The sequence below is a fragment of the Halichondria panicea genome, chromosome 11 (assembly GCF_963675165.1).
Source record: "Halichondria panicea chromosome 11, odHalPani1.1, whole genome shotgun sequence".
NCBI classification, from domain to species: Eukaryota; Metazoa; Porifera; class Demospongiae; order Suberitida; family Halichondriidae; genus Halichondria; species Halichondria panicea.
The window spans coordinates 6,599,826-6,623,057 of record NC_087387.1 but is presented as its reverse complement, the minus strand read 5'-3'; the positions used below and the strand labels follow the sequence as shown (position 1 = coordinate 6,623,057).

Sequence of the window (23,232 nt, the reverse complement as noted above, 5' to 3'; positions counted from 1 at the left end):
GTACTTAACCACAACTCTAGCTGTTGTTAGAGTACTTAACCACAACTCTAGCTGTTGTTAGAGTACTTAACCACAACTCTAGCTGTTGTTAGAGTACTTAACCACAACTCTAGCTGTTGTTAGAGTACTTAACCACAACTCTAGCTGTTGTTAGAGTACTTAACCACAACTCTAGCTGTTGTTAGAGTACTTAACCACAACTCTAGCTGTTGTTAGAGTACTTAACCACAACTCTAGCTGTTGTTAGAGTACTTAACCACAACTCTAGCTGTTGTTAGAGTACTTAACCACAACTCTAGCTGTTGTTAGAGTACTTAACCACAACTCTAGCTGTTGTTAGAGTACTTAACCACAACTCTAGCTGTTGTTAGAGTACTTAACCACAACTCTAGCTGTTGTTAGAGTACTTAACCACAACTCTAGCTGTTGTTAGAGTACTTAACCACAACTCTAGCTGTTGTTAGAGTACTTAACCACAACTCTAGCTGTTGTTAGAGTACTTAACCACAACTCTAGCTGTTGTTAGAGTACTTAACCACAACTCTAGCTGTTGTTAGAGTACTTAACCACAACTCTAGCTGTTGTTAGAGTACTTAACCACAACTCTAGCTGTTGTTAGAGTACTTAACCACAACTCTAGCTGTTGTTAGAGTACTTAACCACAACTCTAGCTGTTGTTAGAGTACTTAACCACAACTCTAGCTGTTGTTAGAGTACTTAACCACAACTCTAGCTGTTGTTAGAGTACTTAACCACAACTCTAGCTGTTGTTAGAGTACTTAACCACAACTCTAGCTGTTGTTAGAGTACTTAACCACAACTCTAGCTGTTGTTAGAGTACTTAACCACAACTCTAGCTGTTGTTAGAGTACTTAACCACAACTCTAGCTGTTGTTAGAGTACTTAACCACAACTCTAGCTCAAGTACTTTACCGCACACTCTAGCCAACTTTCCCACCCTCAGCCACGCCCACCCTCCTCCCTTTTTGCTCACTCTCTTTTATAGCAGATGATGGCAATATTTCAGTACTTATGGTTTCTAAATTCCATAGCATATCTACTTTGGCTTCCTTTGGCTTCCTCTACTGCACTGAGGTACTACTTTTACTTTACTTAAAATACAAACTTTTAATAAACTAAACTACCTTCTGCACTTGTTTTCATAATTGCAAAACAACTTTGACTGACTTCACTTTTTTTTTCAGCAAACCACTATTAACAAAACAACTTTTTTTTCACTTAAACCAGCAAATACTGCACTAATAAAGCTAACCTACTTTTGTCTTTTCATCATCAAGCACTACTTAAGCTTATAAGCAAAACCACTTTTTTCTTTTCTTTTCATGTTTTACTGCACTTTTTCTTCACTAAAACAAACAATGCACTAAGCAAAACCACTAATGTAAGGCTCCCTGTCAGAAGCTGGCTAAACCAGCAAATGAAATATTGCACACTATTTGCTCTCCCTTTTTGCCTAATGTTTTTTAGATTGGCGTGCAAGGCTCCCCGTCAGAAGCTGGCTAAACCAGCAAATGAAATATTGCACACTATTTAAATACGGGCTCTCCCTTTTTGCCTAATGTTTTTTAGATTAGGGCGTGCAAGGCTCCCCGTCAGAAGCTGGCTAAACCAGCAAATGAAATATTGCACACTATTTAAATACGTGCTATCCTTTTTGCCTAATTTTTTTAGATTAGGGCGTGAAGGGCTCCGCGTCAGAAGCTAGCTAAACGAGCAAATGAAATATTGCACACTATTTAAATACGGGCTCTCCCTTTTTGCCTAATGTTTTTTAGATTAGGGCGTGCAAGGCTCCCCGTCAGAAGCTGGCTAAACCAGCAAATGAAATATTGCACACTATTTGCTCTCCCTATTTGCCTAATGTTTTTTAGATTGGCGTGCAAGGCTCCCCGTCAGAAGCTGGCTAAACCAGCAAATGAAATATTGCACACTATTTAAATACGGGCTCTCCCTTTTTGCCTAATGTTTTTTAGATTAGGGCGTGCAAGGCTCCCCGTCAGAAGCTGGCTAAACCAGCAAATGAAATATTGCACACTATTTAAATACGGGCTCTCCCTTTTTGCCTAATGTTTTTTAGATTAGGGCGTGCAAGGCTCCCCGTCAGAAGCTGGCTAAACCAGCAAATGAAATATTGCACACTATTTAAATACGGGCTCTCCCTTTTTGCCTAATGTTTTTTAGATTAGGGCGTGCAAGGCTCCCCGTCAGAAGCTGGCTAAACCAGCAAATGAAATATTGCACACTATTTAAATACGGGCTCTCCCTTTTTGCCTAATGTTTTTTAGATTAGGGCGTGCAAGGCTCCCCGTCAGAAGCTGGCTAAACCAGCAAATGAAATATTGCACACTATTTAAATACGGGCTATCCCTTTTTGCCTAATTTTTTTAGATTAGGGCGTGAAGGGCTCCGCGTCAGAAGCTAGCTAAACGAGCAAATGAAATATTGCACACTATTTAAATACGGGCTCTCCCTTTTTGCCTAATGTTTTTTAGATTAGGGCGTGCAAGGCTCCCCGTCAGAAGCTGGCTAAACCAGCAAATGAAATATTGCACACTATTTAAATACGGGCTCTCCCTTTTTGCCTAATGTTTTTTAGATTAGGGCGTGCAAGGCTCCCCGTCAGAAGCTGGCTAAACCAGCAAATGAAATATTGCACACTATTTAAATACGGGCTCTCCCTTTTTGCCTAATGTTTTTTAGATTAGGGCGTGCAAGGCTCCCCGTCAGAAGCTGGCTAAACCAGCAAATGAAATATTGCACACTATTTAAATACGGGCTATCCCTTTTTGCCTAATTTTTTTAGATTAGGGCGTGAAGGGCTCCGCGTCAGAAGCTAGCTAAACGAGCAAATGAAATATTGCACACTATTTAAATACGGGCTCTCCCTTTTTGCCTAATGTTTTTTAGATTAGGGCGTGCAAGGCTCCCCGTCAGAAGCTGGCTAAACCAGCAAATGAAATATTGCACACTATTTAAATACGGGCTCTCCCTTTTTGCCTAATTTTTTTAGATTAGGGCGTGCAAGGCTCCCCGTCAGAAGCTGGCTAAACCAGCAAATGAAATATTGCACACTATTTGCTCTCCCTTTTTGCCTAATTTTTTTTAGATTAGGGCGTGCAAGGCTCCCCGTCAGAAGCTGGCTAAACCAGCAAATGAAATATTGCACACTATTTAAATACGGGCTCTCCCTTTTTGCCTAATTTTTTTAGATTAGGGCGTGCAAGGCTCCCCGTCAGAAGCTGGCTAAACCAGCAAATGAAATATTGCACACTATTTAAATACGGGCTCTCCCTTTTTGCCTAATTTTTTTAGATTAGGGCGTGCAAGGCTCCCCGTCAGAAGCTGGCTAAACCAGCAAATGAAATATTGCACACTATTTGCTCTCCCTTTTTGCCTAATTTTTTTTAGATTAGGGCGTGCAAGGCTCCCCGTCAGAAGCTGGCTAAACCAGCAAATGAAATATTGCACACTATTTAAACACGGGCTTGCCTAATTTTTTTAGATAGCAGGCAAAACCAGCAAATAAATTATTGCACACTATAATGATGCTAGTCATCTTAATTGTATGTACAGCATGATATGTTTTACCTCCTTCTTTTTTAATTGTCTCGAATGAGCAAAAACATAATCACACTATTTACGACTAATGTTTGGCCTGGAGTCTCCTCTTGATACTTGGTGTTTCTTGATACTTGGCGTCTTTGATGTCTCTTAATATTCTGATGCTCTTGTCTGTAAGAAAAAAAATACTGATTTAACTTAAGAATTTTATTTACCTAAAAAAAAGTGTTGAGCTGTTTTTGAACTTAATACACGCGCCAGGAGAAGAATCGAGGCTAATTACTACCAGTCTCGATTTCAGGCCGCGACAAAAAATAAAAAGCTGCCATAGCAGGCGGCTTACATACACACAAGCTACAAGCTAAAGAGCTGTAGGAGGCTTGAAGCTGACATTGGGAAGCTGACATTGGTAGGATTGAAGCTGGTAGGCAGCTATACCAACACTTAGACACTGACCTGACACAAGCTACTTCGATCAGGCAATTAAGCTAACACAAAGCCAGTGCTAGCTAACACAAAGCTCTACAAACCTTATAGCTTGGAGCAGTACTGGGTTAGGTAGAGGAGATCTGATGGACATAGAGGCTGCTGGGTTCCTCAGTAGAGTATAGAGAAGGTAGAAGAGAACTTGAGGTAGAGCAGAGGTAGAAGAGGCTGAATAATGAGCTAGACTGCTGGGTTGCTAGTTAAACTAAAATCGTTCTCACTAAGGTTTCTCCAGCATTACCTTACATGGTAGTACATCACATTCCATATTACAGAGTCTTGGCAAGGTTTCTCCAGCATTACCTTACTTGGTAGTACATTACATTCCATATTACAAGAGTTTAAAGGTTCATAACTGTCAACACATTCAGATGACTAATAAAGATTAATGTACTAAATTGCTGTATAAATCATTGAAATTGCGGCACAAGTTCATAATGAATTAGCATACACTCGCTTTGGTTGTTCCACCCTAATTACTGTACACCCCTAGAGAGTACAGAACAAGGTAAACAGTGAACAGTAAGGTATCATGTCTCAGAACAACATAGAAGGACATGTGGCATGCTCGGTACGATCATGTAGCTATTCTGCTGTCCAATCACCAGTAAGTGTCATTGCGCCCTCTGTTCCGATTTATAAATCCCAGGGTCACAGCTAGTCCCTAAGGCAGGGCCTAGCACAGGCTCTACATCACCCTGAGGCATGATCCCAACTGTACAAAGCTCTAATCAGTACTAACCTAGATACAAAGATAATGGGCCACCTGCCATGCACACAAGCTCAAAGCTATTTTATAATTAACACACAGTAACTTACCCACTGGAATAGGTAGCACTCAATGGAGGTTTCCTCCTGTTCAGATGATGGAGTGGTTGGTTGATCCATTGTATGGTGGTACTCCCTCCGTTGCACATGAAGAGAGAGAGAGGGATAGAATAGTCACCCATACACCACACAGCTACAAGCATAAGCACAGCATACACTCGCCTTGGTTGTACCACCCTAATTACTGTACACCCCTAGAGAGTACAGAACAAGGTAAACAGTAAACAGTTAGGTATCATGTCTCAGAACAATATAGAACCTGTGCCAGGACATGTGGCATGCTCGGTACGATCGGGTCATGACAACGTAGCTATTCTGCCTCATTCCTGTCCAATCACCAGTAAGTGTCATTGCGCCCCCACTGGGCAGTATTGCTCTGTTCCGATTTCTAAATCCCATGCCTTCAGGGCTACCGATACCGCAACGCGATGGCAGGATCCCAAAAGCAAGGAATCTAGAAATCGAACAGAGGCTATACTGTCAAGTTTTCCCAAAGGTAAGGATCGCTCAAGACGCTTGACTTGCTGATCATACAACAGGTCAACAGGGTCACAGCTAGTCCCTAAGGCAGGGCCTAGCACAGGCTCTACATCACCCTGAGGCATGATCCCAACTGTACAAAGCTCTAATCAGTACTAACCTAGATACAAACCTAGATACAAAGATAATGGGCCACCTGCCATGCACACAAGCTCAAAGTTATTTTATAATTAACCTTACCCACTGGAATAGTCAATGGAGGTCTCCTCCTGTTTGGCAGGATGATGGAGTGGTTGGTTGGTCCATTCTATGTGGTACTCCCTCCGTTGCACATGAAGAGAGAGAGAGAGGGATAGAATAGTCACCCATACACCACACAGCTACAAGCATAAGCACAGCATACACTCGTACCACCCTAATTACTGTACACCAGTACAGAACAAGGTAAACAGTAAACAGTTAGGTATCATGTCTCAGAACAATATAAATCCTGTGCCAGGACATGTGGCATGCTCGGTACGATCGGGTCATGACAACGTAGCTATTCTGTTTCATTCCTGTCCAATCACCAGTAAGTATCATTGCGCCCCCACTGGGCAGTATTGCTCTGTTCCGATTTCTAAATCCCCTGCCTTCAGGGCTACCGATACCGCAACGCGATGGCAGGATCCCAAAAGCAAGGAATCTAGAAATCAAACAGAGGCTATACTGTCAAGTTTTCCCAAAGGTAAGGATCGCTCAAGACGCTCGACTTGCTGATCATACAACAGGTCAACAGGGTCACAGCTAGTCCCTAAGGCAGGGCCTAGCACAGGCTCTACATCACCCTGAGGCATGATCCCAACTGTACAAAGCTCTAATCAGTACTAACATAGATACAAAGATAATGGGCCACCTGCCATTATTTTATAATTAACACACAGTAACTTACCCACTGGAATAGGTAGGAGGTCTCCTCCTGTTCAAGTGGCAGGATGATGGAGTGGTTGGTTGGTCCATTCTATGGTGGTACTACCTCCGTTGCACATGAAGAGAGAGAGAGGGATAGAATAGTCACCCATACACCACACAGCTACAAGCATAAGCACTCGTACCACCCTAATCACTGTACACCCCTAGAGAGTACAGAACAAGGTAAACAGTGAACAGTTAGGTATCATGTCTCAGAACAACATAGAACCTGTGCCAGGACATGTGGCATGCTCGGTACGATCGGGTCATGACAACGTAGCTATCCTGTATCATTCCTGTCCAATCACCAGTAAGTGTCATTGCACCCCCACTGGGAAGTATTGCTCTGTTCCGATTTCTAAATCCCATGCCTTCAGGGCTACCGATACTGCAACGCGATGGCAGGATCCCAAAAGCAAGGAATCTAGAAATCGAACAGAGGCTATACTGTCAAGTTTTCCCAAAGGTAAGGATCGCTCAAGACGCTCGACTTGCTGATCATACAACAGGTCAACAGGATCACAGCTAGTCCCTAAGGCAGGGCCTAGCACAGGCTCTACATCACCCTGAGGCAAGCTCTAATCAGTACTAACCTAGATACAAAGCCACCTGCCATGCACACAAGCTCAAAGTTATTTTATAATTAACACACAGTAACTTACCCACTGGAATAGGTAGCACTCAATGGAGGTCTCCTCCTGTTCAAGTGGCAGGAGTGGTTGGTTGGTCCATTCTATGGTGGTACTCCCTCCGTTGCACATGAAGAGAGAGAGAGAGAGGGATAGAATAGTCACCCATACACCACACAGCTACAAGCATAAGCACAGCATACACCCTAATTACTGTACACCCCTAGAGAGTACAGAACAAGGTAAACAGTGAACAGTTAGGTATCATGTCTCAGAACAACATAGAATCTGTGCCAGGACATGTGGCATGCTCGGTACGATCGGGTCATGACAACGTAGCTATTCTGCATCATTCCTGTCCAATCACCAGTAAGTGTCATTGCGCCCCCACTGGGCAGTATTGCTCTGTTCCGATTTCTAAATCCCATGCCTTCAGGGCTACCGATACCGCAACGCGATGGCAGGATCCCAAAAGCAAGGAATCTAGAAATCGATCAGAGGCTATACTGTCAAGTTTTCCCAAAGGTAAGGATCGCTCAAGACGCTCGACTTGCTGATCATACAACAGGTCAACAGGGTCACAGCTAGTCCCTAAGGCAGGGCCTAGCACAGGCTCTACATCACTCTGAGGCATGATCCCAACTGTACAAAGCTCTAATCAGTACTAACCTAGATACAAAGATAATGGGCCACCTGCCATGCACACAAGCTCAAAGTTATTTTATAATTAACACACAGTAACTTACCCACTGGAATAGGTAGGAGGTCTCCTCCTGTTCAAGTGGCAGGATGATGGAGTGGTTGGTTGGTCCATTCTATGGTGGTACTCCCTCCGTTGCACATGAAGAGAGAGAGAGGGATAGAATAGTCACCCATACACCACACAGCATACACTCGCCTTGGTGGTTGTACCACCCTAATTACTGTACACCCCTAGAGAGTACAGAACAAGGTAAACAGTAAACAGTTAGGTATCATGTCTCAGAACAACATAGAACCTGTGCCAGGACATGTGGCATGCTCGGTACGATCGGGTCATGACAACGTAGCTATTCTGCCTCATTCCTGCAATCACCATTAAGTATCATTGCGCCCCCACTGGGCAGTATTGCTCTGTTCCGATTTCTAAATCCCATGCCTTCAGGGCTACCGATACCGCAACGCGATGGCAGAATCCCAAAAACAAGGAATCTAGAAATCGAACAGAGGCTATACTGTCAAGTTTTCCCAAAGGTAAGGATCGCTCAAGACGCTCGACTTGCTGATCATACAACAGGTCAACAGAGTCACAGCTAGTCCCTAAGGCAGGGCCTAGCACAGGCTCTACATCATCCTGAGGCATGATCCCAACTGTACAACGCTCTAATCAGTACTAACCTAGATACAAAGATAATCCATGCACACAAGCTCAAAGCTATTTAATAATAATATTAACACACAGTAACTTACCCACTGGAATAGGTAGCACTCTCTCCTCCTGTTCAAGTGGCAGGATGATGGAGTGGTTGGTTGGTCCATTGTATGGTGGTACTCCCTCCGTTGCAGAGAGAGGGATAGAGTAGCCATCATGCTGCCATACACGTACACAGCTACAAGCATATTTAAAGCGCAGCACTCATAGTAAGTGGGCGGGGCTATTCTTTGGGACAAAGGGCGACTCATTCATGAGACTACTATATCATATGCAGGCATGCATGTGGGACAAAGGACGACTCATTCATGAGACTACTATCATGCAGGCATGCATGATTCCGCTATAATTAATGATTAATTAATGGCAAAAATTAATTATTTTTATTATATTAATGGCAAAAATGCAGTTAGGTGTCTATTATTGTGTGTCAGTCTCTTAGTTGTCCTGCGAGTGTCCATAATTATTCAATCCATGGGCAAGGGAGGGCAGCAAATTGTATCATGATCGTAATAAAAAGGCGTATTACATGGTATAGTAGAGTCTGTCCCGGGTGGTGTGCTGTCCTAGCTGGTAGTAGGTAGGTCTTGTAGTGTTGGTTAGTTGGTGATGCTGGCTCTTAGTAGAACTTGCTGCTCCCTCCGACTAGGTGTGGGGATAAAGACACGGATGATGTGTGTACTGTACACAAAAACACAGCATGTACGACACAATGCATGGGTTGGGGTGTGGTCAAGAGGGTTACCATGTATGGGGGTGTGACCACATATCAGTACAGTGAGTGGGGGTGTGGCCCCATATATACAGGATGTGCAGGTACAATGTGTGGATAGAGGTGTGGTCTGCACTGTATAAAAATTAATGAAGTGATTCCGTATGACCAGGTGAAAAACATAAAACAACCAAACCGACAATATACTAGACTATAGAATGAACTAAGAATGAACTAAGAATAAGCTTAGCCTGCGTAAGCAAGTTGGAGGAAGAAGCTGAGCAGAACAGAAACCGATCCAAACAGTGGCATACATTAATTTAGTGTAATAATTATACAGAATAACTTCTCCTGCATTGGTCCATCAGAGCAGTGGAGCCATCATCAGATCATTGCCACCATGGGAGTCCTCTCTATACAAACTTACAACACACTTCACACTTCATGTAATAAAAATGGAAGACACTCCCACGCACCATGCAAAGCTATGGTTTCCTGGCATTGAAATGTGAACAACTATACAACATTTCTCGAGGGCTCAAATAATGAACTTTCCCGCTACACAGTAGTAGAGGTCAATGCATAAGTGGAGTTAACTACCTAATGCTGGTACAATAATAAAATACAATTTCTTAAGCCAAGAGTAGAAGAAATGTTTTAAACTGGCTAGTGATTGAAGGCAATTGCATCTGACCCAAAACAGAGAAGGTACCGTACAATAATTATCAGACTATACCTTGTGTGGCCGACTCCCTTTGTTTAGAGTAGCCTTTCCTGTCAGAAAATCACATACACTGCCTGCAGATTGAGTGATGAAGAAAGGGGAGCTCAAGATGCTAGTCTACAGTCAATTACTGATAATGTTACGAAATGTACAAGCAACAGAATATTCGTACATGATACAGTAACTGGACCTTTGGTGTCTATTATTGTGTGTCAGTCTCTTAGTTGTCCTGCGAGTGTCCATAATTATTCAATCCATTGGCGAGGGAGGGCAGCAAATTGTATCATGATCGTAATACAAAGGCGTATTACATGGGTATAGTAGAGTCTGTCCCGGGTGGTGTGCTGTCCTAGCTGGTAGTAGGTAGGTCTTGTAGAGTGTTGGTTAGTGGGTGATGCTGGCTCTTAGTAGAACTTGCTGCTCCCTCCGACTAGGTGTGGGGATAAAGACACGGATGATGTGTGTACTGTACACAAAAACACAGCATAGGATTGGGGTGTGGTCAAGAGGGTTACCATGTATGGGGGTGTGACCACATATCAGTACAGTGAGTGGGGGTGTGGCCCCATATATACAGAATGTGCAGGTACAATGTGTGGATAGAGGTGTGGTCTGCACTGTATAAAAATTAATGAAGTGATTCCGTATGACCAGGTGAAAAACATAAAACAACCAAACCGACAATAATACTAGACTATAGAATGAACTAAGAATGAACTAATTAAGAATAAGCTTAGCCTGCGTAAGCAAGTTGGAGGAAGAAGCTGAGCAGAACAGAAACCGATCCAAACAGTGGCATACATTAATTTAGTGTAATAATTATACAGAATAACTTCTCCTGCATTGGTCCATCAGAGCAGTGGAGCCATCATCAGATCATTGCCACCATGGGAGTCCTCTCTGTATAAACTTACAACACACTTCACACTTCATGTAATATAAATGGAAGACACTCCCACGCACCATGCAAAGCTATGGTTTCCTGGCATTGAAATGAGAACAACTATACAACATTTCTCGAGGGCTCAAATAATGAACTTTCCCGCTACACAGTAGTAGAGGTCAATGCATAAGTGGAGTTAACTACCTAATGCTGGTACAATAATAAAATACAATTTCTTAAGCCAAGAGTAGAAGAAATGTTTTAAACTGGCTAGTGATTGAAGGCAATTGCATCTGACCCAAAACAGAGAAGATCATCTAAGTACCGTACAATAATTATTAGACTATACCTTGTGTGGCCGACTCCCTGTTTAGAGTAGCCTTTCCTGTCAGAAAATCACATACACTGCCTGCATTGAGTGATGAAGAAAGGGGAGCTACTCTACAGTCAATTACTGATAATGTTACGAAATGTACAAGCAACAGAATATTCGTACATGATACAGTAACTGGCCCTTTGGTGTCTATTATTGTGTGTCAGTCTCCTGCGAGTGTCCATAATTATTCAATCCATGGGCGAGGGAGGGCAGCAAATTGTATCATGATCGTTAATACAAAGGCGTATTACATGGTATAGTAGAGTCTGTCCCGGGTGGTGTGCTGTCCTAGCTGGTAGTAGGTAGGTCTTGTAGTGTTGGTTAGTTGGTGATGCTGGCTCTTAGTAGAACTTGCTGCTCCCTCCGACTAGGTGTGGGGACAAAGACACGGATGATGTGTGTACTGTACACAAAAACACAGCATGTACGACACAATGCATGGGTGGAGGTGTGGTCAAGAGGGTTACCATGTATGGGGGTGTGACCACATATCAGTACAGTGAGTGGGGGTGTGGCCCCATATATACAGGATGTGCAGGTACAATGTGTGGATAGAGGTGTGGTCTGCACTGTATAAAAATTAATGAAGTGATTCCGTATGACCAGGTGAAAAACATAAAACAACCAAACCGACAATAATACTAGACTATAGAATGAACTAAGAATGAACTAATTAAGAATAAGCTTAGCCTGCGTAAGCAAGTTGGAGGAAGAAGCTGAGCAGAACAGAAACCGATCCAAACAGTGGCATACATTAATTTAGTGTAATAATTATACAGAATAACTTCTCCTGCATTGGTCCATCAGAGCAGTGGGGCCATCATCAGATCATTGCCACCATGGGAGTCCTCTCTGTATAAACTTACAACACACTTCACACTTCATGTAATATAAATGGAAGACACTCCCACGCACCATGCAAAGCTATGGTTTCCTGGCATTGAAATGTGAACAACTATACAACATTTCTCGAGGGCTCAAATAACGAACTTTCCCGCTACACGCAGAGGTCAATGCATAAGTGGAGTTAACTACCTAATGCTGGTACAATAATAAAATACAATTTCTTAAGCCAAGAGTAGAAGAAATGTTTTAAACTGGCTAGTGATTCAAGGCAATTGCATCTGACCCAAAACAGAGAAGATCATCTAGTACTGTACAATAATTATTAGACTATACCTTGTGTGGCCGACTCCCTCTGTTTAGAGTAGCCTTTCCTGTCAGAAAATCACATACACTGCCTGCAGATTGAGTGATGAAGAAAGGGGAGCTCAAAATGCTACTCTACAGTCAATTACATTACGAAATGTACAAGCAACAGAATATTCGTACATGATACAGTAACTGGCCCTTTGGTGTCTATTATTGTGTGTCAGTCTCTTAGTTGTCCTGCGAGTGTCCATAATTATTCAATCCATTGGCGAGGGAGGGCAGCAAATTGTATCATGATCGTAATACAAAGGCGTATTACATGGTATAGTAGAGTCTGTCCCGGGTGGTGTGCTGTCCTAGCTGGTAGTAGGTAGGTCTTGTAGTGTGTTGGTTAGTTGGTGATGCTGGCTCTTAGTAGAACTTGCTGTCCCTCCGACTAGGTGTGGGGATAAAGACACGGATGATGTGTACTGTACACAAAAACACAGCATGTACGATACATGCAATGCATGGGTGGGGGTGTGGTCAAGAGGGTTACCATGTATGTGGGTGTGACCACATATCAGTACAGTGAGTGGGGGTGTGGCCCCATAATTATATACAGGATGTGCAGATACAATGTGTGGATAGAGGTGTGGTCTGCACTGATAATAATGAAGTGATTCCGTATGACCAGGTGAAAAACATCAAACAACCAAACCGACAATAATACTAGACTATAGAATGAACTAAGAATGAACTAAGAATAAGCTTAGCCTGCGTAAGCAAGTTGGAGGAAGAAGCTGAGCAGAACAGAAACCGATCCAAACAGTGGCATACATTAATTTAGTGTAATAATTATACAGAATAACTTCTCCTGCATTGGTCCATCAGAGCAGTGGAGCCATCATCAGATCATTGCCTCACATTCATTGCCACCGTGGGAGTCCTCTCTGTACAAACACACTTCACACTTTATGTACTACAAATGGAAGACACTCCCACGCACTATGCAAAGCTATGGTTTCCTGGCATTGAAATGTGAACAACTATACAACATTTCTCGAGGGCTCAAATAACCGCTACACGTAGAGGTCAATGCATAAGTGGAGTTAACTACCTAATGCTGGTACAATAATAAAATACAATTTCTTAAGCCAAGAGTAGAAGAAATGTTTTAACTGGCTAGTGATTCAAGGCAATTGCATCTGACCCAAAACAGAGAAGATCATCTAAGTACCGTACAATAATTATTAGACTATACCTTGTGTGGCCGACTCCCTCTGTTTAGAGTAGCCTTTCCTGTCAGAAAATCACATACACTGCCTGCAGATTGAGTGATGAAGAAAGGGGAGCTCAAGATGCTACTCTAGAGTCAATTGCTACGAAATGTACAAGCAACAGAATATTCATACATGATACAGTAACTGGCCCTTTGTCTCTCAGAGGACTCCATCCCCGGCCAATAACAGATCATCTCCTCCTCGATCAGAAAGCCAGCATTCTATGTTGCGGCCTGGAAGGCATAGCACCATCCATACATCCATATAAATTCAGTACCCAATGAATCATTACAATATGAAATACAGCAGATAATTGCATAATTATAGTGATGTAACTAATGGCTTGGTCTATATAATCCTGTGCTCATTAAAGGGGCTGAATACCAGAAGATAGTACACTACATCACTTACATAATTATTATACTGACCCTTTCCTGTCGTATCTTGTAGTGCTCTTATATATACGTACGTCAGCAGCCATTCAGTGATAAAAATTAAGAGTGGGGCGTCCCCCATAAAAGATGAAATGACAATAAAATTATGAGAGTGATTGAATGCTGAATCCTGTGCTGTGCAGCGTTGAGTAGTTATCTGTGAGTAAGACATGAGAACTAAGGATATGATTATACACAGAGCTACCAAGGCTGTCAAAATAATGTCCAACTATACCACCTTGCTAGCTATAGCGCTCACCAAAAGGTGACTGACGTACAAGGAGACAGCCGGCAGGGTAAACCTCGTCTTGCTCTCTCTTTGTCTAGTGGCTGCAAATGACATGTGCTCTATCATGACATGTGCTCTACCATGACATGCGTGACAACTAAGTATACCTTACTGCAGGAGCAGCCCCACCCATCTTTAGAGACTGAGTGGGTGTTGAGACCTCCAGCTATACAATATAGATGTGCAGTACTTGACCATGGTAGGCTGGCCAAGATTGTAAGGATATTGTATGGACATTATTATGAGTGAGTTCTGTATAATAATATATTCATAGAGTGTGAAGAATTATTCTCAAAATCTGCAAATATTAAAGGCGTGGCTTCCGGTAAGCAGTCATTCCGCGCGAACATTGTGCTACGAAATGCGAATAAGTGCCTCAAAAATTTCGCGCTTGGTACATGTACACAGCTACAAGCATATTTAAAGCGCAGCCACTCATAGTAAGTGGGCGGGGCTATTCTTTGGGACAAAGGGCGACTCATTCATGAGACTACTATCATGCAGGCATGCATGATTCCGCTATAATTAATGATTAATTTTAAATAAAATTAATGGCAAAAAATTAATACATTATTTTTATTATAATAATGGCAAAAATGCAGTTAGGTGTCTATTATTGTGTGTCAGTCTCTTAGTTGTCCTGCGAGTGACCATAATTATTCAATCCATGGGCAAGGGAGGGCTGTGTATCATGATCGTAATAAAAAGGCGTATTACATGGTATAGTAGTGCTGGTAGGTCTTGTAGTGTGTTGGTTAGTGGGTGATGCTGGCTCTTAGTAGAACTTGCTGCTCCCTCCGACTAGGTGTGGGGATAAAGACACGGATGATGTGTGTACTGTACAGTACACAAAAACACGGCATGTATGACACAATGCATGGGTGGAGGTGTGGTCAAGAGGGTTACCATGTATGGGGGTGTGACCACTGTGGCCCCATATATACAGGATGTGCAGGTACAATGTGTGGATAGAGGTGTGGTCTGCACTGATAATAATGAAGTGATTCCATATGACCAGGTGAAAAACATAAAACAACCAAACCGACAATAATTATACTAGACTATAGAATGAACTAAGAATGAACTAAGAATAAGCTTAGCCTGCGTAAGCAAGTTGGAGGAAGAAGCTGAGCAGAACAGAAACCGATCCAAACAGTGGCATACATTAATTTAGTGTAATAATTATACAGAATAACTTCTCCTGCATTGGTCCATCAGAGCAGTGGAGCCATCATCAGATCATTGCCATACATTCATTGCCACCATGGGAGTCCTCTCTGTACAAACTTACAACACACTTCACACTTCATGTAATAAATGGAAGAAACTCCCACGCACCAGTATTTCACATGCAAAGCTATGGTTTCCTGGCATTGAAATGTGAACAACTATGCAACATTTCTCGAGGACTCAAATAACGAACTTTCCCGCTACACGGTAGTAGAGGTCAATGCATAAGTGGAGTTAACTACCTAATGCTGGTACAATAATAAAATACAATTTTTTAAGCCCAGAGTAGAAGAAATGTTTTAACTGGCTAGTGATTCAAGGCAATTCTGACCCAAAACAGAGAAGATCATCTAAGTACCGTACAATAATTATTAGACTATACCTTGTGTGGCCGACTGAAAGACTTGCCACACAACATAGCTAGCTACTCATCTGTGTGTATGCTGTTACAGTGGCTCCTCACACGCAATCCACCTACACAGAGAGCATGAAATACTTGCCATACAACATAGCTAGCTATACTCCTCTGTGGGTATGCTGTTACAGTAGCTCCTCACATGCAATCAACCTATACACAGAGAGCATAAAGTCGTATGGTACATGTAGCCATAATTATAATTATTATACTTATCTTTTCTCCATGCAGTGACAATCCACCTACATAGGATGTATACCACATCACATAGCAAGACTTGCCATAATGGAGACTAAACATGTACACTGATAGTAGTGGGCAGTGAGATCCGAGCCCCTCCCCTAAGACAAGAGATGTGGGGGTGTACAATTAAGCCCCACCCCCTTCAATATCTGCAATAAAAATAATGATACAAACCATGCAGTCATTGTAATCCTCCATCAGTCCCAGGAGCAGCAGGACTTGTCTGTACCTGGGGGAGAAAGGAGACAAAAGCAGTGAGAGAATGGAACACTAGTACAGTAGCTAGTAGGAGGAGGAGCTGTGTGTGTGTGCATTGTGGCTGCAAGAGAACAAGCAAATGCATGGTTACATTGAGCGCAGCAGTTCAAACAAAACCGATCAATCAACAAATCTCCACAACTGTAGAAACGAACCAATTACCACCAGAACTGCATTTGACAACATTACCACCACCATTGAGAACATTACCACCAGTAGTTTCCTTGCTCAAGGGACTAATACAATAAGGGCATAATAAACTAAAGGGACCCTGTGACTGTGAGTACCATTAACTGAGCACAGAAGTAATCAACCAGAATGTGTGGGATGGTTCAACAACAGTAGACTCACAGAGACAACACCTCCTTGCTCTTGAAGCCCTTGTCGACTCCAGTTGTAACAAGCCTGGCATGCAAGACTTGCACAAGTGCTCAAGACTACTCTTCACTAAACCAGTCAAAGGCTACAGTTCCCTTGGCACACCTATAGTTTAGTTACAGCCTGAACTTACCAATTCCATGTGCAGTAGGCACAGAGTTAAGATCCTAAAATAGCCGTCATAATAGATTAGCATAAGCCAAGAAGCAGCAGTTTTCCAACTATTTTTATAGCTAGCTATTTTATAATGATCCTAGCTAACTAACTATTGGAACTGATAACGAGATCTTAGCACTCCCAATTATGGCAGGATCCTGTGCTCCATTCCCTTTAGGCAGGTACTAACAGCAGAGTGCTCCCTCAATAAACTGGAATGCCATGAGTGATCCATCGTTGCACCCCGAAGGCTGGTTCTTCGACAACGATTTCAAGAACAAAAAGATGCTGTCCTGCGACCCGACTGTTGGAGACCTTCCACACACATTCTGATTGGTTACTTGAGTGCTACGGACACCACCCCCCCCCCACTACCAAAGGGTTCAAGGCCATGCAGGTAACAGACTCTTAGCCATGCGTATATTAACAGAACAAAAAAGCGCTGTCGACACGAGTTTAGCATGCATACATGCATTTAACATGCGCTTGCTGGCAAGTATGTATCTATTAAGCTGCATGACCTACACACCTCACAGTCAAGAAGGGGCCACACTTAAAACACTAGGAATACAAGAGCAAAATAATTCAACCAGAAACCATCCATGCTCAACAAACAGTGCGCAACACAGATACGCTCAAACGCCAGAGTGAATAATCTAGTCTATAGCTAGCTCTAGCTGCAAAACAAGCTATAAAAGTACGGTTTCAACTTACAATAGCTTTTGCAGCCTGCACGGTGTCGGATGATCCAGCTCTATCCTTCCATGGCAGGAAGGCTTGTGATGGTTCTGCAACACAGTGGAAGGCTCACAATGGTTCTGAAACACAGTGGAAGGCTCACAATGGTTCTGTAACACAGTGGAAGGCTCGCGATGGTTCTGCAACACAGTGGAAGGCTCGCAATTGTTCTGTAACACAGTGGAAGGCTCGCAATTGTTCTGTAACACAGTGGAAGGCTCGCGATGGTTCTGTAACACAGTGGAAGGCTCGCGATGGTTCAACAACACAGTGGAAGACTCGCGCTGGTTCTGCAACACAGTGGAAGGTTTGCACAGCATCTGCAAAAAATAAAGACAATAGCAATCTGTAAAACATGACCAAATAGACAGCAAACAATGCTACAATGCTCTAAAAGACTTCCTAGCCTAACATTCTTGCAAACATGCGAGCTACAAGCAAAAAAACTCACCTCTTCCAGCAAGACGCTTTGTTTCTCCTTCAAACTTCAAAGGAACTGAGGTTCTGGAACTGGATCTGGGAATATTCCAAGCCATTGACGTCAGAGTCTCCAAGGAGATGCCATGGAGACCCACAGTTCCCACTAGAGGACCGCAGGAGTACTAGCTACATACTGTGAAATGTGTGGTTGCAGACTCGCGGTGTTCATTGCGCATGCACAAACATTATATGAAAAATGAAAATATAAAATGGCCGATTAGGCACCTCGATGCTCCACTGTTTTGTAGGCTGTACAGTCAGAGACACTGCAAGTAGCCAAAAGTGGTCTAGGAGTCATTAAGTGCTCATTAAAGGGGCTGAATACCAGAGGAAGTAACAGATTACATAATTATTATATGTATACTGTATGGGGGGTGATCAGTGCCAAAACCTCCAGTTCTTTTTATTTAGTACTAAAATTATTTGCATGGTAAAGTTCTACATACAAATGACACGCTCTCTCTTATTTGCATGGTGAAGTTCTACATACAAATAATACTCTCATTTGCATGGTGAAGTTCTACATACAAATGACACGCTCTCTCTTATTTGCATGGTGATTTTCTACATACAAATGATACTCTTATTTGCATGGTGAAGTTCTACATACGATGAAAGTTCTACATACAAATGAGAAGTTGTACATACAAATAACGCTGCATGGCAAATGATAAGCTTTGTTAGTTTTACAATGACACTCTCATATATATTTGCATTGACTTGAAACCACTCCCTTTTTCATCTATAAGGAAGGGCTCGGATGAAAAAGGGAAGGTTGGAATACAATTAGAACAAACCACTATAACTACATAATGTGTGGGTGTTTATTCAGCTTTGATCCCAGACCGTCAGAAAATGTATTTTATACTCGAGGCTATATAGCAACAGAAATAGTACATGCGTGAGTGGTGGCACGCAAGTTGTTAGGACGTTAACAATAACATTGTGGGAGCGTGACATTCTTCACGCATGCCCCTATAGGACAACTGTAAATTTATTGAAGGAGGACACAATTAACATTATAGTATAGATGGACATTTTATTTAACATATCAACTACGTGTTGGACACGCCCGCTCATGTGGCAATCCTTTTTTGTCACATAAGTGGGCGTGTCCAATAATGGAGTTAAAAAAATTACTCTCTCCCCTGAGCCTTTTCTTAGGTGAAAAGGGGAGTAGTTTCCAGTTTAGCAAATTAACTATGCAAATGCGAGAGTATCATTTGTATGTAGAGCTTCACCATGCAAATAAGAGTATCATTTGTATGTAGAACTTCACCATGTAAATGAGAGTATCATTTGTATGTAGAACTTCCCCATGCAAATGAGAGTATCATTTGTATGTAGAACTTCACCATGCAAATAAGAGAGAGCGCGTCATTTGTATATGTAGAACTTCACTATGCAAATGATTTTAGTACTAAATAAACAGAGCTGGAGGTTTTGGCACTGATCACCCCCCATAATACTGACCCTTTCCTGTCGTATCTTGTAGTGCTCTTATATATACGTACGTCAGCAGCCATTCAGTGATAAAAATTAAGAGTGGGACGTCCCCCATAAAAGATGAAATGACAATAAAACTATGAGAGTGATTGAATGCTGAATCCTGTGCTGTGCAGCAGTTATCTGTGAGTAAGACATGAGAGAACAATATAAGGACAGTATAGACAGAGTTACTTTAACACAAGGCTGTCACTGTAATCCAAATACCACCTTGCTAGCTATAGCGCTCACCAAAAGGTGACCGAGGTACAAGGAGACAGCCGGCAGGGTACACCTCGTCTTGCTCTCTCTTTGTCTAGTGGCTGCAAATCTATCATGTGTGACAACTAAGTATATTCATTTGTGTATTGATCCCGCAGCCTGTACTGTACAGTACTGTACTGTGTTTTGCAAGTTGCTTGCCATTGTGCAGCACAGTAAATGGGCGTTGTCTATATAGTACTACAACATGTACTGAGTCTGTAGTAAAGTGAATGTGTCTACTGCACTGATTCAACAAAAAAATTTTAATTTGCTAACTTAGTTAGCTAAGCTGTTAGTGTATATGCACATGCAGTACTCTGTTCACTTGCTATACCTCTGTTGATTTGAGCCAGTATGGCATTTGTTTTAGTTATAGAAGTGCACTAAAAGAGCAGTAGAAATTTAGAGGACATAAAAGAGTCAGCATATTCCTGATTAGATCTAGGACTAGGTAGTAACCACAGTAGTACACAGGCAACACCCATTTACTGTGCACAATGACAAGCAACTTTCAAAACACAGTACAGTATGATATCAGGAATGATATACAGTACAGCGGGTAATTTTCGGGGGACAAAATATTCGTGGTTCAGCAATATTGAGACATTTCGTGGGGAATATTTTCGTGGTTGCTGCTTGCACTGCAGGTAAAGGTAGGCAAGGTCCCTTATTCGTGGGTAAAATATTCGTGGTCAGACTTCCAACCACGAAAATATTTTGCCCCACGAAAATTACACGCTATACGGTAGCTGCCCTCAGTGCGGCCTGGAATCGAGGTTAGTACCAGTAGCTGCAAACAGTGGGTGGGGCTGATTTTAAACAGTGTAGTGTCTCGAGGCCAAACCGCTGTTTATCAAGCAAAGATTATTGTGCAAATTAAAACCAATCTTGATACAAAGCAGTTTAGTACACAAACACAAAACACACTAGATAGATTAAGTGCACTAGCAAGCGTGAGTGTTATAAAATTGTACACTTAAACCCCTTCTTCTTTTTCTTGTCAGCACTGCTGGGTTTCTGGGCCTTTCGAATAACTCTCACGAGATCATGGAAAGCTTTCTCAACGTTGACACGATGTTTAGCACTTGACTCGACGTACTTTATCTACAAGGACACAATCAAATCAAACGCTACACACAACACACACACACACACACACACACACCTTGAGTTCTCGTGCTAGCTCTTCCCCTTCTTGTTGAGTCACCTAATAATGTGTGCGTGGTGGTGTGGTGTGGTGTGTGTGTGGTGTGTGTGTGTGTTGGTGTGGTGTGTGTGTGGGTGTGTGTGTGTGTGTGTGTGCGTGGTGTGGTGTGTGTGTGTGTGTGTGTGTGTGTGTGTGTGTGTGTTGGTGGTGTGTGTGTGTGTGTGTGTGTGTGTGTGTGTGTGTGTGTGTGTGTGTGTAGTGTGTGTGTGTGTTGGTGTGGTGTGTGTGGTGTGTGTGTGTGTGTGTGTGTGTGTGTGTGTGTGTGTGTGTGTGTGTGTGTTGGTGTGGTGTGTGTGTGTGTGTGTGTGTGTGTGTGTGTGTGTGTGTGTGTGTTGGTGTGGTGGGTGTGTGTGTGTGTGTGTGTGTGTGTGTGTGTGTGTGTGTGTGTGTGTGTGTGTGTGTGTTGGTGTGGTGTGTGTGTGTGTGTGTGTGTGTGTGTGTGTGTGTGTGTGTGTGTGTGTTGGTGTGGTGGGTGTGTGTGTGTGTGTGTGTGTGTGTGTGTGTGTGTGTGTGTGTGTTGGTGTGGTGTGTGTGTGTGTGTGTTGGTGTGTGTGTGTGTGTGTTGGTGTGTTGGGTGTGTGTATTATCACATACCACTCTTTCTGACTCAAGATCGGCTTTGTTGGCCACGAGAATCATGGGAAAATCTGTCTTGTCTTTCACTCGTAAGATTTGCTTGTAAAACTTTGGAATCTCTTCAAAACTAGTCTTGTCGATGATAGAGTAGACCAATAGGAACCCTTCTCCAGTGTGCATGTACTGCTCCCTCATGGCACTGAACTCCTGTAGACAGGGTCAAAGGTCAATACACACACGTACACGTACTAGAGATGTGTGTGTACCTCTTGACCAGCAGTATCCAGGATATCCAACACAGCTACCTCGTCGTCAATGACACACTGCTTCCTATAGGAGTCCTCTATTGTCGGGTCATATTCCTCCACAAAATGACTCTATAGGTAGGCACACACACATGTACACACTGAGGGGGGTAGGCACACACACATGTACACACTGAGGGGGGTAGGCACACACACATGTACACACTGAGGGGGCACACACACATGTACACACTGAGGGGGGTAGGTACACACACATGTACACACTGAGGGGGGTAGGCACACACACATGTACACACTGAGGGGGCACACACACACATGCACACACTGAGGGGGGTAGGTACACACACATGTACACACTGAGGGGGGTAGGTACACACACATGTACACACTGAGGGGGGTAGGCACACACACATGTACACACTGAGGGGGCACACACACACATGCACACACTGAGGGGGGTAGGTACACACACATGTACACACTGAGGGGGGTAGGTACACACACATGCACACACTGAGGGGGGTAGGCACACACACATGTACACACTGAGGGGGCACACATACATGTACACACTGAGGGGGCACACACACACATGTACACATTGAGGGGGGTTGGTACACACACATGTACACACTGAGGGGGGTAGGCACACACACATGTACACACTGAGGGGGGTTGGTACGCACACATGTACACACTGAGGGGGGTAGGTACACACATGTACACACTGAGGGGGGTTGGTACGCACAGGCACACACACATGTACACACTGAGGGGGCACACACACACATGTACACACTGAGGGGGGTAGGCACACACACATGTACACACTGAGGGGGGTAGGTACACACACATATAGTACATGTACACACTGAGGGGTTGAGGACTCACTTGAATGAACTGTATTGTGAGGGCAGACTTGCCAACACCACCACCACCCACCACTACCAACTTGTACTCTGTCAGATCGTTACTACCAGCCATGGCCCTATACAACACGTACACAACAACATGTCTTTAAGTATACACACTGTGCCTAATTGACCATGAAAGACTACAAAGCAAGTCTTAGTAGTGTGTGTGCGTGTGTGTGTGTGTGTGTGTGTGTGTGTGACGCTTACCAGAGCTTCTTGCTTGCTCCAGTACTACTAGCTTGAGATACACACTTAGCTTAGCGAGTCTTGGTACAGTACAGCACAGGAGATGACCAGTAACAGTAATTAATTAGCTATTGTCATGTCAGCAACTGAAGTATTTATATCACAATGCTCTTTGATTCTAAAAATAGAACACCAAAACAACAATCTATCCTGCTAATGCGCATGCGCAACACAGCC

General features: G+C 43.0%; 3 protein-coding genes and 2 long non-coding RNA genes across 8 annotated transcripts in view; all 5 read right to left on the bottom strand.

Annotated features, from left to right (window-relative positions):
* LOC135344131 (scavenger receptor cysteine-rich domain superfamily protein-like) overlaps positions 1 to 23,232 on the bottom strand; it is a gene marked incomplete in the record, with an annotated part of 804,697 nt that overhangs the window by 155,194 nt on the left and 626,271 nt on the right.
* LOC135344484 (uncharacterized) lies at positions 3,722 to 5,179 on the bottom strand. Its single transcript, XR_010397455.1, has 2 exons — positions 4,888 to 5,179; positions 3,722 to 3,753 (listed from the first exon to the last, which is right to left on the bottom strand). It is a non-coding gene; the product is annotated as an uncharacterized LOC135344484 (long non-coding RNA).
* Positions 8,728 to 14,316, bottom strand: LOC135344233 (uncharacterized). Its single transcript, XR_010397359.1, has 6 exons — positions 14,170 to 14,316; positions 13,905 to 14,067; positions 13,458 to 13,709; positions 9,994 to 13,146; positions 9,816 to 9,877; positions 8,728 to 9,012 (listed from the first exon to the last, which is right to left on the bottom strand). It is a non-coding gene; the product is annotated as an uncharacterized LOC135344233 (long non-coding RNA).
* Positions 14,732 to 18,555, bottom strand: LOC135344230 (keratin-associated protein 26-1-like). Of its 4 annotated transcripts, XR_010397356.1 has the most exons (5): positions 18,069 to 18,534; positions 17,594 to 17,937; positions 16,262 to 16,316; positions 16,057 to 16,185; positions 14,732 to 15,000 (listed from the first exon to the last, which is right to left on the bottom strand). XR_010397356.1 is itself a non-coding variant. In XM_064541430.1 (4 exons), the coding sequence occupies exons 2-4, from the start codon at positions 17,935 to 17,937 to the stop codon at positions 14,860 to 14,862; spliced, it is 540 nt and encodes a 179-aa protein (XP_064397500.1). In that variant the 5' UTR covers positions 18,069 to 18,555; the 3' UTR covers positions 14,732 to 14,859. The 4 variants fall into 4 exon arrangements, 1 of the variants encoding a protein (XP_064397500.1); XM_064541430.1 differs by lacking the exon at positions 16,057 to 16,185 and having other exon boundaries at positions 18,069 to 18,555; XR_010397357.1 differs by lacking the exons at positions 16,057 to 16,185; positions 16,262 to 16,316; positions 17,594 to 17,937; positions 18,069 to 18,534 and adding an exon at positions 15,106 to 16,050.
* LOC135344227 (GTPase HRas-like) lies at positions 20,711 to 23,174 on the bottom strand. The gene is made up of 6 exons (XM_064541428.1): positions 23,017 to 23,174; positions 22,787 to 22,883; positions 21,896 to 22,006; positions 21,648 to 21,836; positions 21,012 to 21,053; positions 20,711 to 20,950 (listed from the first exon to the last, which is right to left on the bottom strand). Exons 2-6 carry the CDS (start codon positions 22,877 to 22,879, stop codon positions 20,807 to 20,809), a joined length of 579 nt encoding a protein of 192 aa, XP_064397498.1. The 5' UTR covers positions 22,880 to 22,883; positions 23,017 to 23,174; the 3' UTR covers positions 20,711 to 20,806.

Coding starts and splice junctions, on each gene's coding strand:
- LOC135344230 (XM_064541430.1), bottom strand. CDS start 17,937: ATGCTGTGCAAACCTTCCACTGTGTTGCAGAACCAGCGCGAGTCTTCC. Junction 16,317..17,593: donor TGCAGGCTGCAAAAGCTATT/GTAAGTTGAAAC, acceptor TTTCTCCCCCAG/GTACAGACAAGTCCTGCTGC. Junction 15,001..16,261: donor AGGATTACAATGACTGCATG/GTTTGTATCATT, acceptor CCCCACACCTAG/TCGGAGGGAGCAGCAAGTTC.
- LOC135344227 (XM_064541428.1), bottom strand. CDS start 22,879: ATGGCTGGTAGTAACGATCTGACAGAGTACAAGTTGGTAGTGGTGGGT. Junction 21,837..21,895: donor TGGATACTGCTGGTCAAGAG/GTACACACACAT, acceptor CCCTGTCTACAG/GAGTTCAGTGCCATGAGGGA. Junction 21,054..21,647: donor ATCTTGAGTCAGAAAGAGTG/GTATGTGATAAT, acceptor ACACATTATTAG/GTGACTCAACAAGAAGGGGA.